Raw genomic sequence first — 18,894 nt, forward strand, 5'->3', positions numbered from 1 at the left:
GATTAAAATTCGATTAATTGTGCAGCCCTACGTTTAAGGCACCAACCGAATTGCCTCTAAAGTGTCAATATTAGAAAAATGCTTTGTGATTTAATACCTAATTTCAATACCTAGTGAGTAAATTTCATCTGCATTCAGTAAGCTTCTACGAAGACCTGTGATTGGCTGTCTAACGTTACATGTCATGGAGACACGCAGGAAACTCAAGTAAAAAAGTATCGTTCAGGAACAGGTATCGAAGTCACGGTATTGATATTGGTAGCAGTATTAAACAATTTACCAAGCAGGTTAAACGATCTGGTGTGATCTACACACACACACACACACACACACACACACACACACACAGGTGACAACTGATATAGTATCAGTATGCCCGGACCTCACCTCTCCGACACTCATTCTCCTGGCAGCATTCAGGTCAGGGCCTGGCCGTCTGTCTTCCACTGCTTCCCCCTCTCTCATTCCATTGATCAGTGTGATAATCCGATAAACTTCGTGCTCTTTGTTATCAGCCCATTGATCTGTGGCCGCAGACCACGGGGCAATAAAACTGCAGAAGGAAGTGAAGAGAGACAATACGCAATATGTGTACTGTTGGAACGTCAACATGCAGACGCTAATCGACTCATTAATTACAGCAGGTTTGTTAGAGCCCCGCAGCTAATGACGACACGCTGACTGTCAGGAATAGGGGCTGTTGATGAGTGCTAACCACACTTCTGTCTTGAAGAGGTGTGTGTGAGTGTGAGATTTATATATCTCCTCTGTGTCTCCCAGCGGTGCCTGCTAACATCTCCGAGCTGAAGAACCTGGAGGTTCTGAACATGTTCAACAACCAGATAGAAGACCTGCCCACTCAGATCAGCAGTCTTCAGAAGCTGAAACACCTCAACCTTGGGTATGTCCCATTCTAAATTGGTTAACACACACACACAAACACACACACACACACTGTTTATTTACTGCTGCCCTGAGGCCAGGCTTGTCTGCTGTCTGATTATTCTCCTGTTTTCTTCATAAACACACACATTGTGGGTTTACCATTGGGTGGGGGGGGGGTTGAGAGCTCCACCCAGGAGAGTAGTCTAATATATACAGTATATTTTTCCTGGCTCAGAATGCACCTTTGTGGGGGAACACATGAAAGTGGGGGGTAGGATATCTTCAGCGTCAAACACTTTTTCTACATTTTGATGATTTCTCATTCACCTATTTATGTTGGCAATACTTTTGTTTATGTGAAGAAACTTACAAGGGACAATATGAAATATAAAAATAAAATGGAATATTCAATGGGGCTATTACATCGGGGACCTGGATTCCAATCCTAAAGTCGACCCCAAAGTCCTGCTCGTTAGATGATGTGAATTTTGAACACATTCATGCCCAAGTCCACTTGAAAAGGTGGTCTTTACAGTTCATGTGTTCTACCATACGGTTAGCATCAGGTGTAGAAAACCACCGTACCAAAACATGGAAGTTGACTCCACCTGTCTAGGTAGGTTTCACATTCATTTTAAGAGCCATAGCAAAACAACATGCTCTACATATACATCTCAACCAGTTCAGTTGCATAAGTCATTCACTTTGCACCACATTTGTAATGTGTCAAATCTGTTGTTCCAGTATTTGTAAAATTGATATTTATCTTCAGCCATTTGATAGTCATACTTTAGTGCAGCATTGTGGGTCGGTCAAATATGTATTTTTCCGAAAGCAAAGCTCCCATCACAGCCACACAACAGCAATAAAAGGACTCTTTTTTTTCCATATTTCCCTGCACTACACCTTGAAAATATCATAATAGCAACAGGTCAGAGGTTTTGTGGTTCTGTTTATAGAAACTACATCATGTTATATCATGCGATCATATGTGAATTCGCGAGATCTTGTGGGTTCTGGTGACTTCAGCCGTCAGTGGAGATGACACGCAGCGGAGCCAATCCACAGCTATTCTGCAGTTGGTGGAAATCCACAGTCGCTGTTTTGGCATGGAGGGGAGGGGTCCGAAAGGGGGGAAGGAGAGCGTGATTCCGAAGAGAACGTCAGTCTACTGGACCCACAGTCTGCTGCTGCGAAGCATGGCATCTGCACACAGCTAGCATACGTAGCCATGAGTTGTTTCTGGAACTCAAAAACAGCAAGTCTCCAATCCAACAAGTCTGTTCCTCTGTGCAGCTGTTTTTTCACATAGAACCGGGCAGGTCGAAGTTAACTGACATTGTGCTGGTCTGGCAGAGGTTTGCTGCAACAAGCGCCAACTTCAGCTATCGTAAGTAACGTTTGTGAAAAACAACTGCAGAGAGACACAGACTTACTTGCTGTTTGAGAGTTCCAGGTGAACATGTGAAAGACTCTCCTGTAGATGTTCATAGATTGGTCCGTTCCTTTTTTATGAGAGAGAAAGATGGGGCTGAGCAAATCACTGCACTGTGCGAATACTGACAAGTTGCGTGGTTATGACATAATAGTAAGCCTATTTTTATAAATACGTCTGCTACGGAGCCATTACGTGAGCTACAAGGTAACGGAGCCTTTTATACATTGTCATGTTTGTTTAGTGATGAACAATGGAAAAATAAAGTCTTTAAACACTTCAGATGTAACGTAATTTGCTGTCATAGTGGCACCAAAATGAATGGGAGTCAATGGATTGCTAACAGAAGGTGATGGCTTGTTAGCCTACAATCTCCCCATAGGTTGGAGGTACGCTTTCCGGATGCCAAGGGCGCACATAAACCCCCTTGGCTTTATGTGCGTGTTGATGTGAGTGCAGGCTTCCACAGGCAGGGTGTCAGTGACAGGAGGATTAGGAGCGGAGCCTTGGTGTGTATTGATCCATAGACAAACATCATCTGGATAGTGTAAGCCTCCCACTGATATTCAGGCTGTGCATTCACTTTTCATCGTCTGTTTGTTTTTCGTGTGTGTGTGTCTGTGTGTGTGTCATGTGAGTGCTTAATCTCATTTGTCAAACACACATAATAGAATTGAAATAGAAGAGTCATCCTTGTGACCTGTCAGTTGCATGCACACACAAACACATAGCCATATATGTGCAGAAACTCAGCTGGTGTCTCTGACATCATCAAATCCTCCCTGTCTGCTAATCTGTCTGTCCAGGTCTTTGAGCTGCTTCCTACTGATTTTGTCACATATGTGGGTGATTGTTAGTCCACAAGGACAAGCAACAAACCAATTGCACAAACCCGGACCACTGGGGACTATTAGACGATTTAGTAATATGGTCCCACGTTTTACATGGTTTCTGTAATTGATTATAGAAGAACAAATGAATACTGGTCAGTTAAATGCCACTTTAGCACAGCAATGCACAGTAATCTTAGAGATATTAGTTGTTAAACCATCACATTACTTTCTGCTGTGGCTCAGGGGTTAGTCTGGCTCAATGGATGTACATTGCTGGGATAAAGCCTGACAGACACGGAAGATCTCCCCCACCCCTCCCCCTGTTAAAAAAAATATATACAAAACAGCTAAAGCGTTTTTTTTCCCCCCGTTTCCTAGCTAGTGCTGTGGAGAAATAGTGCTGTGCTGTTGAGAAACTACTTGGGGTAGAGCCGGTCATCCAGCAAACACAGGGTTTGGCGGTTTGGTCCCTGGCTCCTCCTGTCTACATGTTGAGGTGTCTTTGGTGAACAAAGCAGCGTTTAACCATTTGTCGTTTAGGCAGATTGGAAACGGGGGAGAAGGATGGGTATGACACAGTTCTGGAAGCAGGACTTGAACCCGGGGTGTTGTAGTAATGTGGCACGCGCTGTAACCCTTTGGCTACCAAGGGACTATGTCTCCAAGATCTTAAAGCTAATGTAGGCACAGTCACACACCACTCCTCATCTACACCACCACGGTGCACTAAGTTCCTAGGGGTGCAGATCACAGACAGTCTGTCATGGTCCCTCCACACCGCCTCTTTTGTGAAGACAGCACAGCAGCAGCGTCTTCATTTCCTCTGCCCTATGAGAAGAGCACACCTTCCCCTCCTGTCCTCAACACTTTCTACAGAGGCACTATAGAGAGTACTGACCAGCTGCATCTCTGTCTCGTTTGGGGACTGCAAAACCTCAAACTGGAAGACTGTATGGAGAGTGGAAAGGGCAGCGGAAAAGATCATAAGGTCGTCACTGCCTTCCACCCAGGACCTCGCACACAAACGCTGTCTGGCCTGGGCCAAAAACATCACAACGGACCTCCCTATCCCTGTCATGGACTGTCTTCTCTGCCGCCCTCTGGCAAGAGATTTGGCAACATCTGGTGCAGAACGGCCAGATCCTGCAACAGCTTCTTCCCATAAGCCATCAGACTCCTGAACTCAAAATACCCCCCTTAATAACCCCCTGCAGTGGGCCTTGTGGACCAGTATTTATTTGTTAGCATGCAATAACAGTATCTATTTTTCCTAAACTTGCAATAACATGTTGTGTATTATGCTGCCATTCAAGATGCGCAATAATAATATTAATGCTGCTTTCAGACTCCTTTTTTATGTCATATTTAAATGTTAAAATAACACTCTTTAGCATTAGTATTTATTTTTTTATCTATCTGATACAGGCAGCAAACTACTGTTACTAATACTAATACTTTTTTGCCCTCATAGTTCATTGACAATGTTTGTACTGTAAATATACTTAACTTTTGGTGGTGAGATATTTTGGTCCAAGTGCATATCTTCTCTTTTTGATTTTAAAATGATTGAAGGAAACACACAGAACAAGAAATATTTGTGGTTATTTATTGAATATTTCGAACAATGGAAAACAAAGCACACATTGCATAAAATTAAAATGTCTTTAAAAAAGATAGTTGTAAAAAGTGAATTTCCCCCCAAAAAGTATGAAATTAACCGTTTTTTCAATGAATCGCCCAGCCCTATGATTTTTTAAATTGACAATAGATTAAATGAAAATTCCAAAAATGGGTTTGAGCTAGTTTGTACAGAGTGTTGCAAAAGTGTTCTGTTCTGGATGTCCATAATCAAAGACAGAGTGAAAAGCTGAGATGTAATGAAGTAAGCTAACGAGGACAGGGCTGCTCACTCTGTCTCTCCTCGAAGACATCCATGGCACTGCACATGGTTGTTCACACCAAAGGTAACACAGTAAAACAGTGTTATGAACACTTACAGAAATAGGTGTGTGTCGAAAAAGACAGACTTCTAACCCCCCCCCCGTGTGTGTGTGTGTGTGTGTGTGTGTGTGTGTGTGTGTGTGTGTGTGTGTGTGTGTGTGTGTGTGTGTGTGTGTGTGTGTGTGTGTGTGTGTGTGTGTGTGTGTGTGTGTGTGTGTGTGTGTGTGTGTGTGTGTGTGTGTGTGTGTGTTTGTAGAATGAACCGTCTGAGCGGATTGCCCAGAGGATTTGGTTCATTGCCATCTCTGGAAGTGTTGGACTTGACCTACAACAACCTGGACCAGAACTCGCTGCCTGGAAACTTCTTCTACCTCAGTGAGTGTACACACACACACACACACACATATACACATACCCAGAGTCCTGGCTCTCCACATGCTGACAGTGATGGACAGCTGTTCTGCTCCACTGTTTTAGCTTGTATCCCAACTACAATGTTTTGGTTACTATTTCTAGTCCACGCTAGGGATGGGTGGTAATACGGTATACCCCACCCCACCCATCTACGCACGCACACACGCACGCACATACAGGGTTGACCCTTTTGCTCATTGCACGTTGACAAAGCTGTCTGCTGTTGTGGCAGACCAGCAGAAGGTCTGTGGGGATTGATTCTGTCCAGTTTGTGAGGCAGTATTATTAATCAGGCTCGACTGCAGCTATTGATCAAATTTCTCTCTGCTTAGGACGTTCCCATAAACACTCACACGCACACACACACACACACACACACAGACTAACAGAGATGCTTGTTTTGCAGCCACACTTCGCGCTCTCTATCTGAGTGACAATGACTTCGAGGCCCTGCCTGCCGACATTGGGAAGCTGACCAAGCTGCAAATAGTAAGTTAGTGTCAATGCAAGTGACACAATGTCACGTCAGTTTAAAATTCTCTAACCAGGAGTGAAAGACATCTTGTGATTCAGAGTCTGAAATGGATAATTTTCAGCTCTAAAAACCAGACACGGCGCTCGCCTTTCTAAAAGAAAAAACAAATCATTTAGTCCCTGTAGTAAAGTGTTTTAGGAACATTCAGGAATATGTTAGTCCAGCATTGTGCTTAAAACTAATTAACAATGCTCTTGTTTCCTGTGTAAGTGTCAGACATTGTGTGTTAAACAAGTGTGTCCTCTCCTGCTCTTCTTCTGGTTTTCCTCCTTTCCAGTTGAGTCTCAGAGATAACGATCTGATCTCGTTGCCCAAGGAGATCGGGGAGTTGGCTCAACTCAAGGAGCTTCACATCCAGGGCAACCGACTGACCGTCCTGCCCCCAGAACTCGGTACTGACCATGCACGCACGCACACGGACACGCACACGCACACACACACACACACAGACACACACACACACAGGACTATAGTCAAAATCCACAGCACCTGCCTAATATCTCTTTTGGACAGAGGATTGTTGCTGTTGGTTTTACAGTAGGGGTGTTTTAGGATCTGCGAACCAGTGGCTACTGTCTGTGCTGGTTAAAATGATGAACTGCATAGGTTCAAATTTCAAAGGCTCAAAGATCTATTTGTCATATTTTCAACATGCGGAGGAGAACTCCTCCAGAGAACGTGTCAATTCTAAATCTACTTCCCTGTACCCGACACTGACAGCTCTTTACTCCTGTGTGAATGTGAACTGCACAGTATTAGTGGGTGTTCACACAGCCTGCGTCGACCATCATGCGGTGCAGCAAAAACACAGGGGTAAATGAGGGTAGTTATTTAGGCTGCGTCAGGGGGGTGGTTTGCCGCAGGTGGCACATGCAAGTGACGCTGCAGTGACCAGCAATGTCATCAATGTAACCGGAGATCAGACTTGTCGGTTTGTTTTGGTGCAGTGTGAGAGTTCCGTGCAGAAAACGGGAAAAATCACTGCCACAGGAAGGTTTTAAAACAACAAGCACTGAACTGCGCGGGAGTTTGTGTAAAAGGGGAATGGTTAACGTTTTTTTTTTTCTTCGCTTGTCTGTATTCCTTCTCTTTTTCTCCGTGAAGCTGCCGTCAAGTGCGGTCGAAAACGTTGAAATCTATAAACCATCTGACGGAAGACAGTAGGATTGAAATATAAAGACGTCTTGTGCTACATTAGGCAGTTAACACAACAAGACGTCACAAACATGGGCCAACACTCCCCCCGTTGCACAACCCTGCGGAAATTCGGCAGATTGCTGTTTCCCTGTCTGAACCCAGCCTGATGAGTGTAATCAGCTCTATTAAATGTGCTTGTGTGTGTGTCTATATGTCTGCAGGTAATCTGGATCTGACTGGTCCTAAGCAGGTGTTTAAAGCAGAGAATAATCCCTGGGTCACTCCCATCGCAGACCAGTTCCAGCTGGGCGTCTCCCATGTGTTTGAATATGTGCGCTCCGAGACTTACAAGTAGTAAGTATTATCGCTCACACACATGCACACTGGCAGCTTCTCTTCAGTTATGCACATGAAATTTTCAAGCAAACAAAGGGGCGGCTTCAACTCGATAGTCTTTGGAATCTTAAGGTGCCGACTCATAAAATCATACAACTTGCAGATGATGTCATGAGCACACCCATTTCAGCTTGTCAACTTTTTCATAATGCACAGCAGCAAATTAGATGGACGTGTTTCAGCTCATGCTGACTACCTTGATTATTAAACAGAAAATTTCACAGTGTATTTTCCTACAATTTAAATAAGCAGACGATAAACGCAGTTCCCAAATGTCAATATCCTAATCTCTCATTTAGTTTTGTTGCTTTAGACCCCGTTTAAAAGACATGGTTATTTTGAAAAAAAAACGCTTGTGCCCTTCGTTTACAGGCGAACGGAGAATTCGCCTCTGAAAACGAGTCTTTCTAAAAACTCCAACCAGAGTGGAGATTTTGGAAATCTTTGTTTGCATGTAATGAACTGAGACAAACGGAGGTTTAGGCAGCCGAGGAAGTGAGGAAGAGAGGAGAGATGAGAGAGGAAGTGATTCTGATTGGCTAACGTGGGCTTCAGCTTGACGACAGACACAGGTACACGTGTAAATGAAGACTTTTCTAAAAAAACTGACAGCTGTGCACAATGCTATATTTGAACCCAGAGAGGTAGAAACGTAGTCTTACTGATATATATCATGTTAGAGGGTCTTTGTGTTTGAAATTTACACTCCTCTATTAAACAGCAGCAGTACAGACCCGCAGATGCCACTTTAATAAATAGTAGAACACTCTGGAATTTCCTTTGTAGTGTACATTTCAGTGGTTCATGTAATGAACGTTATGTCCAAATAGCAGGGAGTCAGATGAAGACTTTTCTCATTATGTCAGCGTTTGTGTTCAGTCTTGGTAAGACTGCTTGTTAAGGTTGAGACTTGAGATAAATAGTTTGGATAAAATGACTAAGTGGTTAAAGGCAAATAATCAAACCACTACAGCAGCCTAAGTTCAGAAAATGACATCTGTAATACAGCCTTTAAATCAGGAAAATACTACAATTTAGCCATATTTCAATATCCAAAGTCTAACCCAATATGTAGTCTCATATCACAATATCAAACTAATATATTGCCCAGATAAGATGACATCCTTCTATCCTTAAAGGTGGTGGTTATAGCTCCTATAGTGGGTCTGTGCCCACAGGATTTTAGTTTCAGTTTGGATAAGTCGTGCCATTGCAGTAGACATGGCCCAACCTTTGTCTGTGTCTGTCCTTGCACATCCAGGCATACAGTGTGAATGTCTCTGTGCTATTTAAGAGGGATCATTTGTCACTGTGTGGCAGCTAACGAGACCACTGTCGCTCTGCACCGTCCAAGTGTGGACGTTCTTTTCTCTGATGTGCATCAAACCTAAAACAGATTCTTGGCTATTGACGCAGTAAAATGGCAGCTTTAGTCTTTCTTGTCCTCCCTGATGTGACGCACAGCTCTTTTATAAAGTTTTAACCCTTTAACTTGGAATGAACCAATGTTGTTACATGGGTGGTTCAGAATTTTTGACATAAGACCTTATTTCCACGATAGCCAGTTAGTTTGATTTCTAACATTCTTTCAACAGACATTTACATCAATAGTCTGGCGTTGTAATTTATTTGCCTTTGCTGCACTGTGGAGTGGGTAAGACTTTTTTTAATGGCAGGCTGGCAGATACTGTTGACTTAACGCTAGCCTAGCACCAGCGAACTCTGCAACTGGAAGGACTGTGTTGAAAACTGTCTCCCCTGATAAAAAAAAACACACTGTAAAAAAAAAGGTCTTATGTCTAAAATTCTGAACCACCCCTTTAACCCACAACACAGACCAATAACTGCTGATCTCTTTTAACATCCAGGCAAGATTATTGGTAGCAGCATCAGTTTTCTCATCACTCCACTCCGAGCTGCACAGAAGTGTTTGTTAACGTTAACAAAACTCGTTGTGTTGCTGCTTTACAATTTAAGCTCTCCGCCAGCGACCAATTGTCTCCAAGGTGTGTTGAAGGCAAAACTAGTTTTTGTAAGGGTGACTGCTTTCAACCCCATGCTCAAGCACAGAAATCTATGTGTAAGCAGAAGAAAGTGTTGGAGGTTGCACCCTTGAAGCAGAAGGCTGCTATTAATTCTTTGTTCCGGGCAGAAGGAGATGCTGCAAATCCTCTGTGTGAATGCTTCAAACTGCTGCTCGGAGCCAGGCTCTGGAACTGATCCCCGCATTGTGTGTGACTGTGTGTGAGTGAGACAGAAAAGACCATATTCCCTCCCATATTATGTCTGCATACTTCTATGAGCAATATGTGAGAGTGAGTCTCCTTTCTGTATGTACATCTTTCCATGCAGTGCTGTTAAATCAACATGAGTTATTCAGACACACAGTTGCCAATAGAACATGTGACTTGGCCTGTTTCCCATGTCGCAGCCAATTAGTAACCTGTGTGTGTATCCCACCTACATTCAAACAGATGCTAGCATTACAGATGCTTGCTGACCATACATACAGTCATTGCTTTTGAACTCTTCGTTTTGGTGAAGCGCATGCTGTTCCCAACATAATTTTTATTATGTGGGGAGCATCAATGGGATTTTGATGAACATATAATTGGGTTCAAATGGGGTTGCTGGGGCTGCAGCTCCCAATGTATAATCTTTCCATCTAGTCCTGGAACACCTCCCTAGGCCCTCACAAATGCCAATTGTGCTCCTTTTAGTGATCCCCATAGAAAAAAAGCAAGTTTTTTACTACTCTGCTCCATTTGCGGAGGGGGGTTTACTAGCAGATCACAATGCTGATCTGTCCTGCCAGGTCAAATATCATTGTTGCATTAAAACAGTTTGAACAATGCATACTGCTCAAAAACAACAACCCAAACAAAGCCATTCAGTTTTAGAGACAAAACTAACTTTCTCCTGGTAGTAGAGTATGTAAATAACGGGCTAAACACACACCCACAGCTACAGATTCATGAGAGGATAGAGACTGCCACCTACTTATTCTAAGTGCATGTTAGTATTTGTGAAGGCAGTGTAAGTGAGGAGGGGGAGATATGCATGAGGGGAAGGCAGCACAGATCTGGAAATCAACTTTCCTGTCTACTGCCGACTCTGGATATGTTCCTGGAATTGTACCTTGTCCAATTTCATGTGACAAATTGATTGATATATTGATTGATTGATTGTCTGTCTTAAGCTGGATGATGGAGAGCTTAGCTCCTCTCTATTATGGACTGCCACTCTATCTTTGTGATCAGTCACTGTCAACATTAAAGTCAGCTGTTACAGAGGTTAGCTAACCTGGGCTCCTACCAAAAAGAAGACGCAGCAACTAAAGGCTAGCCTAGTCCGTAATATGAATTATATTGGTTTCCTCTCCCTGCGTGATAAGCACTCTTTGCCTCGACTTGGACATGCTATTTTCAGTTTGTTCATCCTGTCCTGATGGCCATCACACTGATACCCCCTCAGTCTCTGCGAGACGCTGTATGAACTGACTGTGAGAACGTGAGAGTGAGAAAGATATACATGTGCATGGGAAGAAGTGCAACAGTGAAAGAGAAGGCAGGCACACACACACACACACACACACACACACACACACACACACACACACACACACACACACACACACACACACACACACACACACACACACACACACACACTCACACACACACACTGACGGCAAGTAGCAGCCGGTCGTTCGGCAGGTGTTAAACAATTTCCCAAAAAGATCTTCTTTGAGCTTCATTCACACCTGACTAAATGTCCTTCACCTTCCAACTCTGTGAACACACACACACACCCACACACACCTGCCTGTCGGCACCTCCAGTTTCTGTCTAATTTAGTGGGATGTACTGTATATTGAATGTGAAGGTAGTAATAATACTGTGCTCTACTATTTTCCTTGGTAGAGGAATGGTATTTTGTCATGCTCCCTCCAGAGGCAGGTTAGAGGTCAGGGTCAGCTGTTCAGTTTTATTCCTGGTTCTCGTGCTCCTTTGGCCACTAACAGGCTCAGATTAATATGCTTAGTGTCTGACAACATTATGGAAAGGATTTCTAAGGAGGTCGACCTTTTTGTTAAAGAGTAAGATCCTATTTTTAAACAAATGAACAGTCATTTTATCCACTAATTTCAAAGTCAACAGAAACAAAATAAAACTCTGAGAAGCCGTTTTGGGCCGTCTAAGCACTTTTCCAACCATCACAACTCCAGTTTTGGTTGAAATAAACATAGTTTACAGATTTACATGTGAAAAAATGTTTGTTTTTTTAGCATTTTCCTGGTATTTCTGACAATTGGATATTATACTTGAGTAACTGAAGCCCCAATTAACAAAACTGGTTAAAAAAAATAATATTAATTAATATTAACTAGTATACAGCCTGACTCTGGAGGTATTATATATATTAAAATTTAACTTGCTCTTAAACCCTTTGGAGAGGATTTTCATTCTCAATGCTTATCATTTTCATAAGATTAAATACACTAGAAAACAATGGAAAAATGTTCCATTCCAATTATTATGGGGTACAACAGAATTGACACCGTAAAACAGGCTTGCTTTTTCAGTTGAGCCCAGGTCCAGACAGTATTTTATGAAAATATAAACTACTTTCATATTTACACTGCTGAAAATTCTGCATTTTTTTTATTTCTCATCATAGCTAAAAATAAGACCCCATTTTTACCTGTAAGTTGTTGCCTGTCAGGATCTGATAAAGTGTTGTCGTTGTTTAACCCTTGTGTTGTCTTCCCGTCAACCAGGAAGAAAAGTTAGCGCTTTTTCTGACATTTTTGCCACTTTTTCAATGTTGTGGGTGCCTTTTTTGGATGTTTTTTCCAAAGTTATTTGATATTTCTAATGTTGACATCTTCATCTTATTTCAAAGAGCCATTTTTTGTGATGAAAAAACTAAAAAAAATTTGTCAAATTTGACTCGAGGACAACACAAGGGTTAAACTTACAATTATTATTATTATTATTATTATTATTATAGTTTTTCCTGATAAAATAGGGCCAATATTGTCTAATCATTGGCTGTTTCTGTGCCCAATGATGTAATGTAATTTCCTCTGCTGCAGCTGTCAGTATATTTTTTTGAAATGTGTGTACAGAATGGATATATTATTTGTTACCTCAAACATGAATGAGAACAATGTTGGCGATAGTAAGATGCTTGCTACAGCAGCATGTCTAGTGATGGATATTCTAATGAGATAGTTATATCACATACAGCTGTGAACTGTACGATGCACTTTTTTGGAATGTAGCAGGAAGGCTTTTTTTGTAGCGTTTGTTACTCGCTCCAACTCTCCCTGCTGCCAGTGGGAAATATGGATAAACAATGTTCGAGTTTTAAAGCTATCTTCACAGCGTACTGAAATGAACTGACACCACTGGCCTTCAAGGAGGTCGGACGTCGTTCTAGAAACGTCTGGCAGGCTTTGTAAAATGCCTGTAAAGTTTTCTGCAGTTTACGTCATCCTCACGGCAACAGGCAGATATGTTTTCTCTCTTTTTTTTATGTCTTTTCATGTCATGTTTTAGCCATTTCTGCTCAGCTAGCCTGCTTAGTTCTGCTGGATGCAGTGTGCAGTCCCTCCCTCTCTCTCTGCTGTCTAATTATATTCACGCATTAATGCCTAACAGAGAAGGCGGCACCAGGGTACTCCAGTGAGCGGTTCTTACAGTTGGAGGGCTGATAGTGCAACCTCTGTCTCCCCACCAGTCTGCTCTGGCTGCTCCGCTCAGCTCTGGAACTCATTTTACTGATTAAAACCGGATTTACCGATTGTTCCACAGAAAGACACTGAACATTTCTTTACCCCACATATCTGTTTTTATTCCTGTTGTGCTAGTAATAGGGTTGCACGCAATATCACGTTGTGCAATATCAATATTGAAAATGTCTCAAAGTACGCAATATTGCGTTTATTTTGTGGAGAGATGCGCATGTGCCCTCATATTTTAGTTGCCCTGTCACATGTGCACACTTCAACAGCATGAGTGGAGAGGGAGATAAGGGATAAAGCAGATTGACAGAGAGTGTGAACTGCATTTTTCATACAATATTACAAGGACCGGTTAATGAGAATGCGTTGCACTTTAAATAAACCTTCGTATTGTTTTGATATTCTATTAATCTATTTAGATGTATTTATTTTGTGTTTTTATACATGGTTAAAAATATGTAAATGAATATCCATATCATGATATTCATGCTCAATATCGCAATATGCCATTTTGTCAATAGCATGCAACCCTAGTAATAACCCATAACTCAATATAAAATGTGACGTGGAGGATTTATGAATGCATGGACCTGGACTGAGTGATGAAGGTACATTTATAACGAGAAATGTAACGCATTACTTTTAATGAAGCACTTGTGTAGTGAAGTAATTCTTTACTTAATCAAAGGGTAATTGATTATCGATTCCAAGTGACTCTCCCAACACCGTTTGTCCCATTGATGCCCAATGCACACATTCAATTTTTCAGAAGAAATTCACTCAAGTCTCAGTCAGTGGCGGAAAGTTGTGGTTGCCACTGACTGATTCTGAGGCTCTGGGGCCGACTCCCCCACCTCACTGGGTGCTAACGCAGCCTGATGTGGCCTTCCTGTCAGCTGACCCTCCCGGGTCAACCGTGAAACGGCACTGGGAGCATGTTTGTTTCAGTCCGTGTTGTTGCGGTGGAGTGTTTTTAGATGGTATAAGAGTCCTGTACAGGAAACAGGAAACACCACTGCCTCTATTGCTGCCACCAAAAAGTTTTGAAACAACAAGCACTGAACTGCCCGGGAGTTTGTGGAACAGCTGACTGCTTCCTCAGTTTCTCCGTCTCTTTTCTTTCTCTCATTCTCCATGAACTGAAACTTTAAGTGCAGTTTGAAGTCTCAAGATCTTTATGGGAAAACATTACCTGCAAAATATAAAGTAGTCTTGTGCAACATTGGTGGGGTTAAAGATCACAACAGGACGTCACACAAATGGGCATTTTCTTTGACACTGTCTCACAACCTTGCGGCAAATCGCCACATCCCCTTTAGCTGGTGCTATCAAGCGCTACTTTAGCATCCGTGAGTGTCTGTGTGATATTGTGATCTTCTGTATGAACGGTCTGTGTGTAGTATAAACCGGACGGCTTGCATGCTCTCTGTCTGTTTTGAGTACATCTGGCCATTGATTTGTGGGCCTCCGTTCATCATGTCGTCAATGTACTACAGGTCTACATGCGTAATCTCGAAAGGTTTACTGGAATGCTCAAAATGAGTCCCCTAATAGACCACTATAATGCGGACCGTCCATGCACTGTTAAAGAATAATGAGCGTGATCAGTCACTGTCAAGTGGCACAAAAGCACAAGTAACAATCAATCGCCAAAGACGTATTTCAAACATCAGCGAATAATGATCTGTGGTCGATTGATTATTACATCCATAACTACCTCCCTGCATGATGTCCGCTGTGTGTAAATCACTGTGGAAAGTAAGTGTTGGAGCAGCTCTCCAGCTCATCTCTACTATCACTATGGACTGTACTTTGTTCAGCATGATGAGGATGATCATGATGAATTTTTTTGTTTTGGTTAACACACATGAAAGAAACAATTATTTTCCACAATTTGCACGCGGAGCTAACAAAAAAAAAGGAATAGGCTGAATTATTTTTGCCTATCCTATAATCCCCATAGAATCACCCAGAAATCCGACAAAACTAAATGGAACTAAAAACTTGACTACAATCCTAGTTATTTTACATTTTAATCAAATTACTTCATGACCTTTAATTATTTTAGATGTTAAAGCTTTTTGCAACTCAACAGAGACGTACACACTTTCTACTCTTTCTTAAGTTCATCCCATCATTTCTATTTTTACATAAGTCCTCACTTTACCAGTTTCAAAGATAGAGAACCGTCTAAAATTATAACTACCATTTATTAAATTAATTACAAAAATGACTCTAATTGGCTAAAAGCTAGCCAATGAGATCCTGGCTATCAGCATCCTTTACCCAGCTCCTGAATAGTAATGAGCTCAGGCAACATGACGTCAGACTGACCAGCTGTTGTGATTGGCCTGATACATACTGACACATAACACACATAACACATATCTCAAGTGTCCAGTTAGGGATAAAGCCTTCTAGGTTAGCTCTGTGTCTGGGATCCTCCTGAAACAGGAAGCTGCAGTTGGTATGGTTAGTTTTCAGATCATCTGATCTTATTATAATGTTGTAAATGAGGACATTTAATTGGCAGGTTAGCTGAAACCAATCTAAACGTACCACTGTCGACTTCTCCTGCATGTGGCCAGGAAACGGCCTGCGGGTCAAATGCAGCAAATAAATGTGCAGTGCTTACTGACCGCCATTTTCCCGGAGTGTCTGAATTCTGAGTGCAAAATGGATGCTCTCATAGAACCCCCACCAACACTCAAAGTGGCATCGTTAATATGGCATGCACACTGTGGACACTGATGTGAAGTTATGGCATTTTTTTTAGGTTTGTAATCATGTCTATTGCAGCATTTATAAATATACATTAACATTAATAAAGTTAGAGAATATCTTTGTTGATTTCACCTATGGATGAAATAGTGCTCCAGTACTGTATATACATGCACACAGCCCTCCGAGAGGGTGAGTCAGCAGGAATTGGAACTAACTCATGATGGGGGCAGAGATCTTAGCCATTGGCTAAAAGCCTTAGTTGTTTGTCATAAATCGTAATCAGGATATTTTCTACTCCTTCCTTCCTTCTCTTCCCATGCCTTCCTTCTGCCTCTTCCTCCCCTCCCTGCTCTTCCTTCCTTCCTTCTCTTTACAGCTCCTTCTTTCCTCCATCTTCTCCTTTCCTTCTAATGTTTCTCTGGCTGGAAAGGAAGCAACTACATTGCTTTGCAGCTCTGCTGATGCTGAGGTGGCTGTGAGAGGAAGGCCCTCATCCGATCAATGGCCTTTGGCCTTCCTGCGCATTTATCACACACGCTCTCACACGTTCATTTTTGTAACACACACATACACATCCAGATAAAGGAAAGAAAATACCAACTTTCAATCTTTTTACACACACACACACACACACACACACAGAACTTTGCCATGATTAATTAAGCCTTGTGGAATAGCAGAGCTCCATAAAGATGTCATCGGGAATCTGAATCTATTTGCCTCTCCTGCATTTAATTGGCCCTAACAGTTCATCACAGAGCTACACACACGCACGCACGCACACACACACATACACTCAAAAGAAATAGGAAATATTTACGTTGATCTTTAACTAGAACTGTGCTCTGTATTGCTTGTATAAAAGTGTAATGGAACTGTTTCTGTTGTGTGTGTGTGTGTGTGTGTGTGCGTGCGTGCGTGCGTGCGTGCGTGCGTGCGTGTGTGTGTTCTCCTGGGTTCTGGCCTCTTCAGCACATAGAGAGAGAGAGAAGAGAGCAGCCAACCAGTGGGACTAAATGTCTCCTGTTTGTCTTTACAGTGTCATAGATTTTCAGTGAGTTTAGGAGACAGTAAGAAGAAGCCTTTACTTATTCCAGATCTCAGACTGTGGGATGGCAAGGCTTTGCACCGAGTGACCTGGTCTGGAAGATGAACAGGACTTCTGCAGTTTAAGAGCATTTGGGGTTCCGCCCTAATGAGAAGGGGGGGGTGTTTCAGTATCAGTGTTTGGGTTTCACTTTCTGAACCGTGGAGGCACAAGCCAACAGTTTGGTGACGCCGTCTGAGCCTCACGTCATCATTTTTAATTAGTCCCGGTAATACAGTATACTGTGGTAAAATAGTGAGGACGTTTGATGGAGTCAACATTTGGATGCCGCCCAACTCTACTACACGTACAGCATGTGTTACAGGATTATACTCTTCAGAGAGGAAACACACAATACACAGTGACATGAAATAAAAGAAACAACTTATAGGAAATTAGACTTAAATGAACTGCTTTTAGTTCTGTTGAGTTACTATACTGACATCATTAAAGGTGATAGCCTTCTGTCTAGGGAGTAGGGCTGCACCTGGAGAATATTTTCATGGTCTATTATTTTCCCCATTATTCAATTGTTGGTGTATTTCTACAATTTGGTCTATAAAATGTCTATCTTGCACCCGGTGCAGCGCAAAGCCCAACGCTAGTTTAAGTTTTTTCTTGTCCAGCACCCGCGTCGTTGGGCGTGCTGGTCTTATAGGGAGGTGTAACTCTGTATTTTTCAGGGTACTAAATTTCGTTACCTGAGAGCGCGTAGGCACATCTGTCCTCTCTGCATATTGACAGAGAGCGAACTACGTCGGCTCTGCAGTAAAGGTTGTGTGACCACGTGAGCCACAGGAGTCCCGAAAACCTGTCTTGGGATCTTACTGGACAGGATTGGTTTTTAGGGCCAGTCACTCGATCGGGACATGCCTGCAGTATTTTGGTGGGCTTGGAATGGGAGCAACAATCGATTCCCGTGTCACCCACCCTCTACTCTGCAGTTTTGTTGAAGTCACAGTGTGTCACGGAAATGCCAATAAAATGGCTTCAAGTTACAATTTTTCAAAACTTCACGCAGACACTGTGATATGATATTAACGGCGAGCCGGAAGCGGTCTCGGTGCTGTTGACGTTACACTTCTTCTGAAACAAGCAGGCACAGCGGGGGTTTCTGTGCCCTGGGGACGGACTGACAGGCTGAGGGTGTAAGGAAAGTCAACTTTATTTCTACATCACCTGTCAGCAACAAGCCAACTCAAAATACTTTACATGAAACATTAAAGAGCATTTACAAACGGTCATGGTGAAAATAAAACTGGTGAACTACTAGTGAAAAGAAATGATTCAAAAAAACATTGACTTTTGAGTGAACACTCCATCATCAATTAGGCTGCATTATTCTCTCCTCTTCACATTGATTTATAGTTTCCTTTATGACACGCTGACTGATCATTGCCCTCCTCCTCTTCCCTCCACATCCTTCTTTCCTCAACTCATCCATCAATGCTTGGAACCCGCAATTATGCTAACACTAGCTTGTTATGACAGCACCAAGTGTACAGCATTGGCCACTTATCGACTAAATGAATTATCCTGCATTTCTTAAAGGGAGCGTACACAATCAGTCCGCCCTGATCCCTTCTGCTCTCTCTGTTTCCTGCTGCCTCTTATTCACATGCAAACAGATGAAACAAAACCTAGAAACTAAAAAAATTAAACACGATTTTTGTGTAATGCTCAACAATTGTCCCTCTTTCCTGAGATAATTGGAGCTATATATATATATATATATATATATATATATATATATATATA

General features: G+C 42.3%; 1 protein-coding gene across 2 annotated transcripts in view; it reads left to right on the forward strand.

Annotated features, from left to right (window-relative positions):
• The window catches only part of rsu1 (Ras suppressor protein 1), a 36,103-nt gene that overhangs the window by 12,834 nt on the left and 4,375 nt on the right, over positions 1-18,894 (forward strand). For both annotated transcript variants that reach the window (XM_032510811.1, XM_032510810.1), the window contains exons 4-8: positions 781-901; positions 5,351-5,469; positions 5,915-5,997; positions 6,321-6,435; positions 7,402-7,534. In XM_032510811.1, coding sequence (XP_032366702.1) covers positions 781-901; positions 5,351-5,469; positions 5,915-5,997; positions 6,321-6,435; positions 7,402-7,534 — 571 coding nt within the window. The remainder of the gene's footprint in view (positions 1-780; positions 902-5,350; positions 5,470-5,914; positions 5,998-6,320; positions 6,436-7,401; positions 7,535-18,894) is intronic.

Source organism: Etheostoma spectabile, unplaced genomic scaffold (genome assembly GCF_008692095.1).
Source record: "Etheostoma spectabile isolate EspeVRDwgs_2016 unplaced genomic scaffold, UIUC_Espe_1.0 scaffold272, whole genome shotgun sequence".
Lineage (NCBI taxonomy): Eukaryota > Metazoa > Chordata > Actinopteri > Perciformes > Percidae > Etheostoma > Etheostoma spectabile.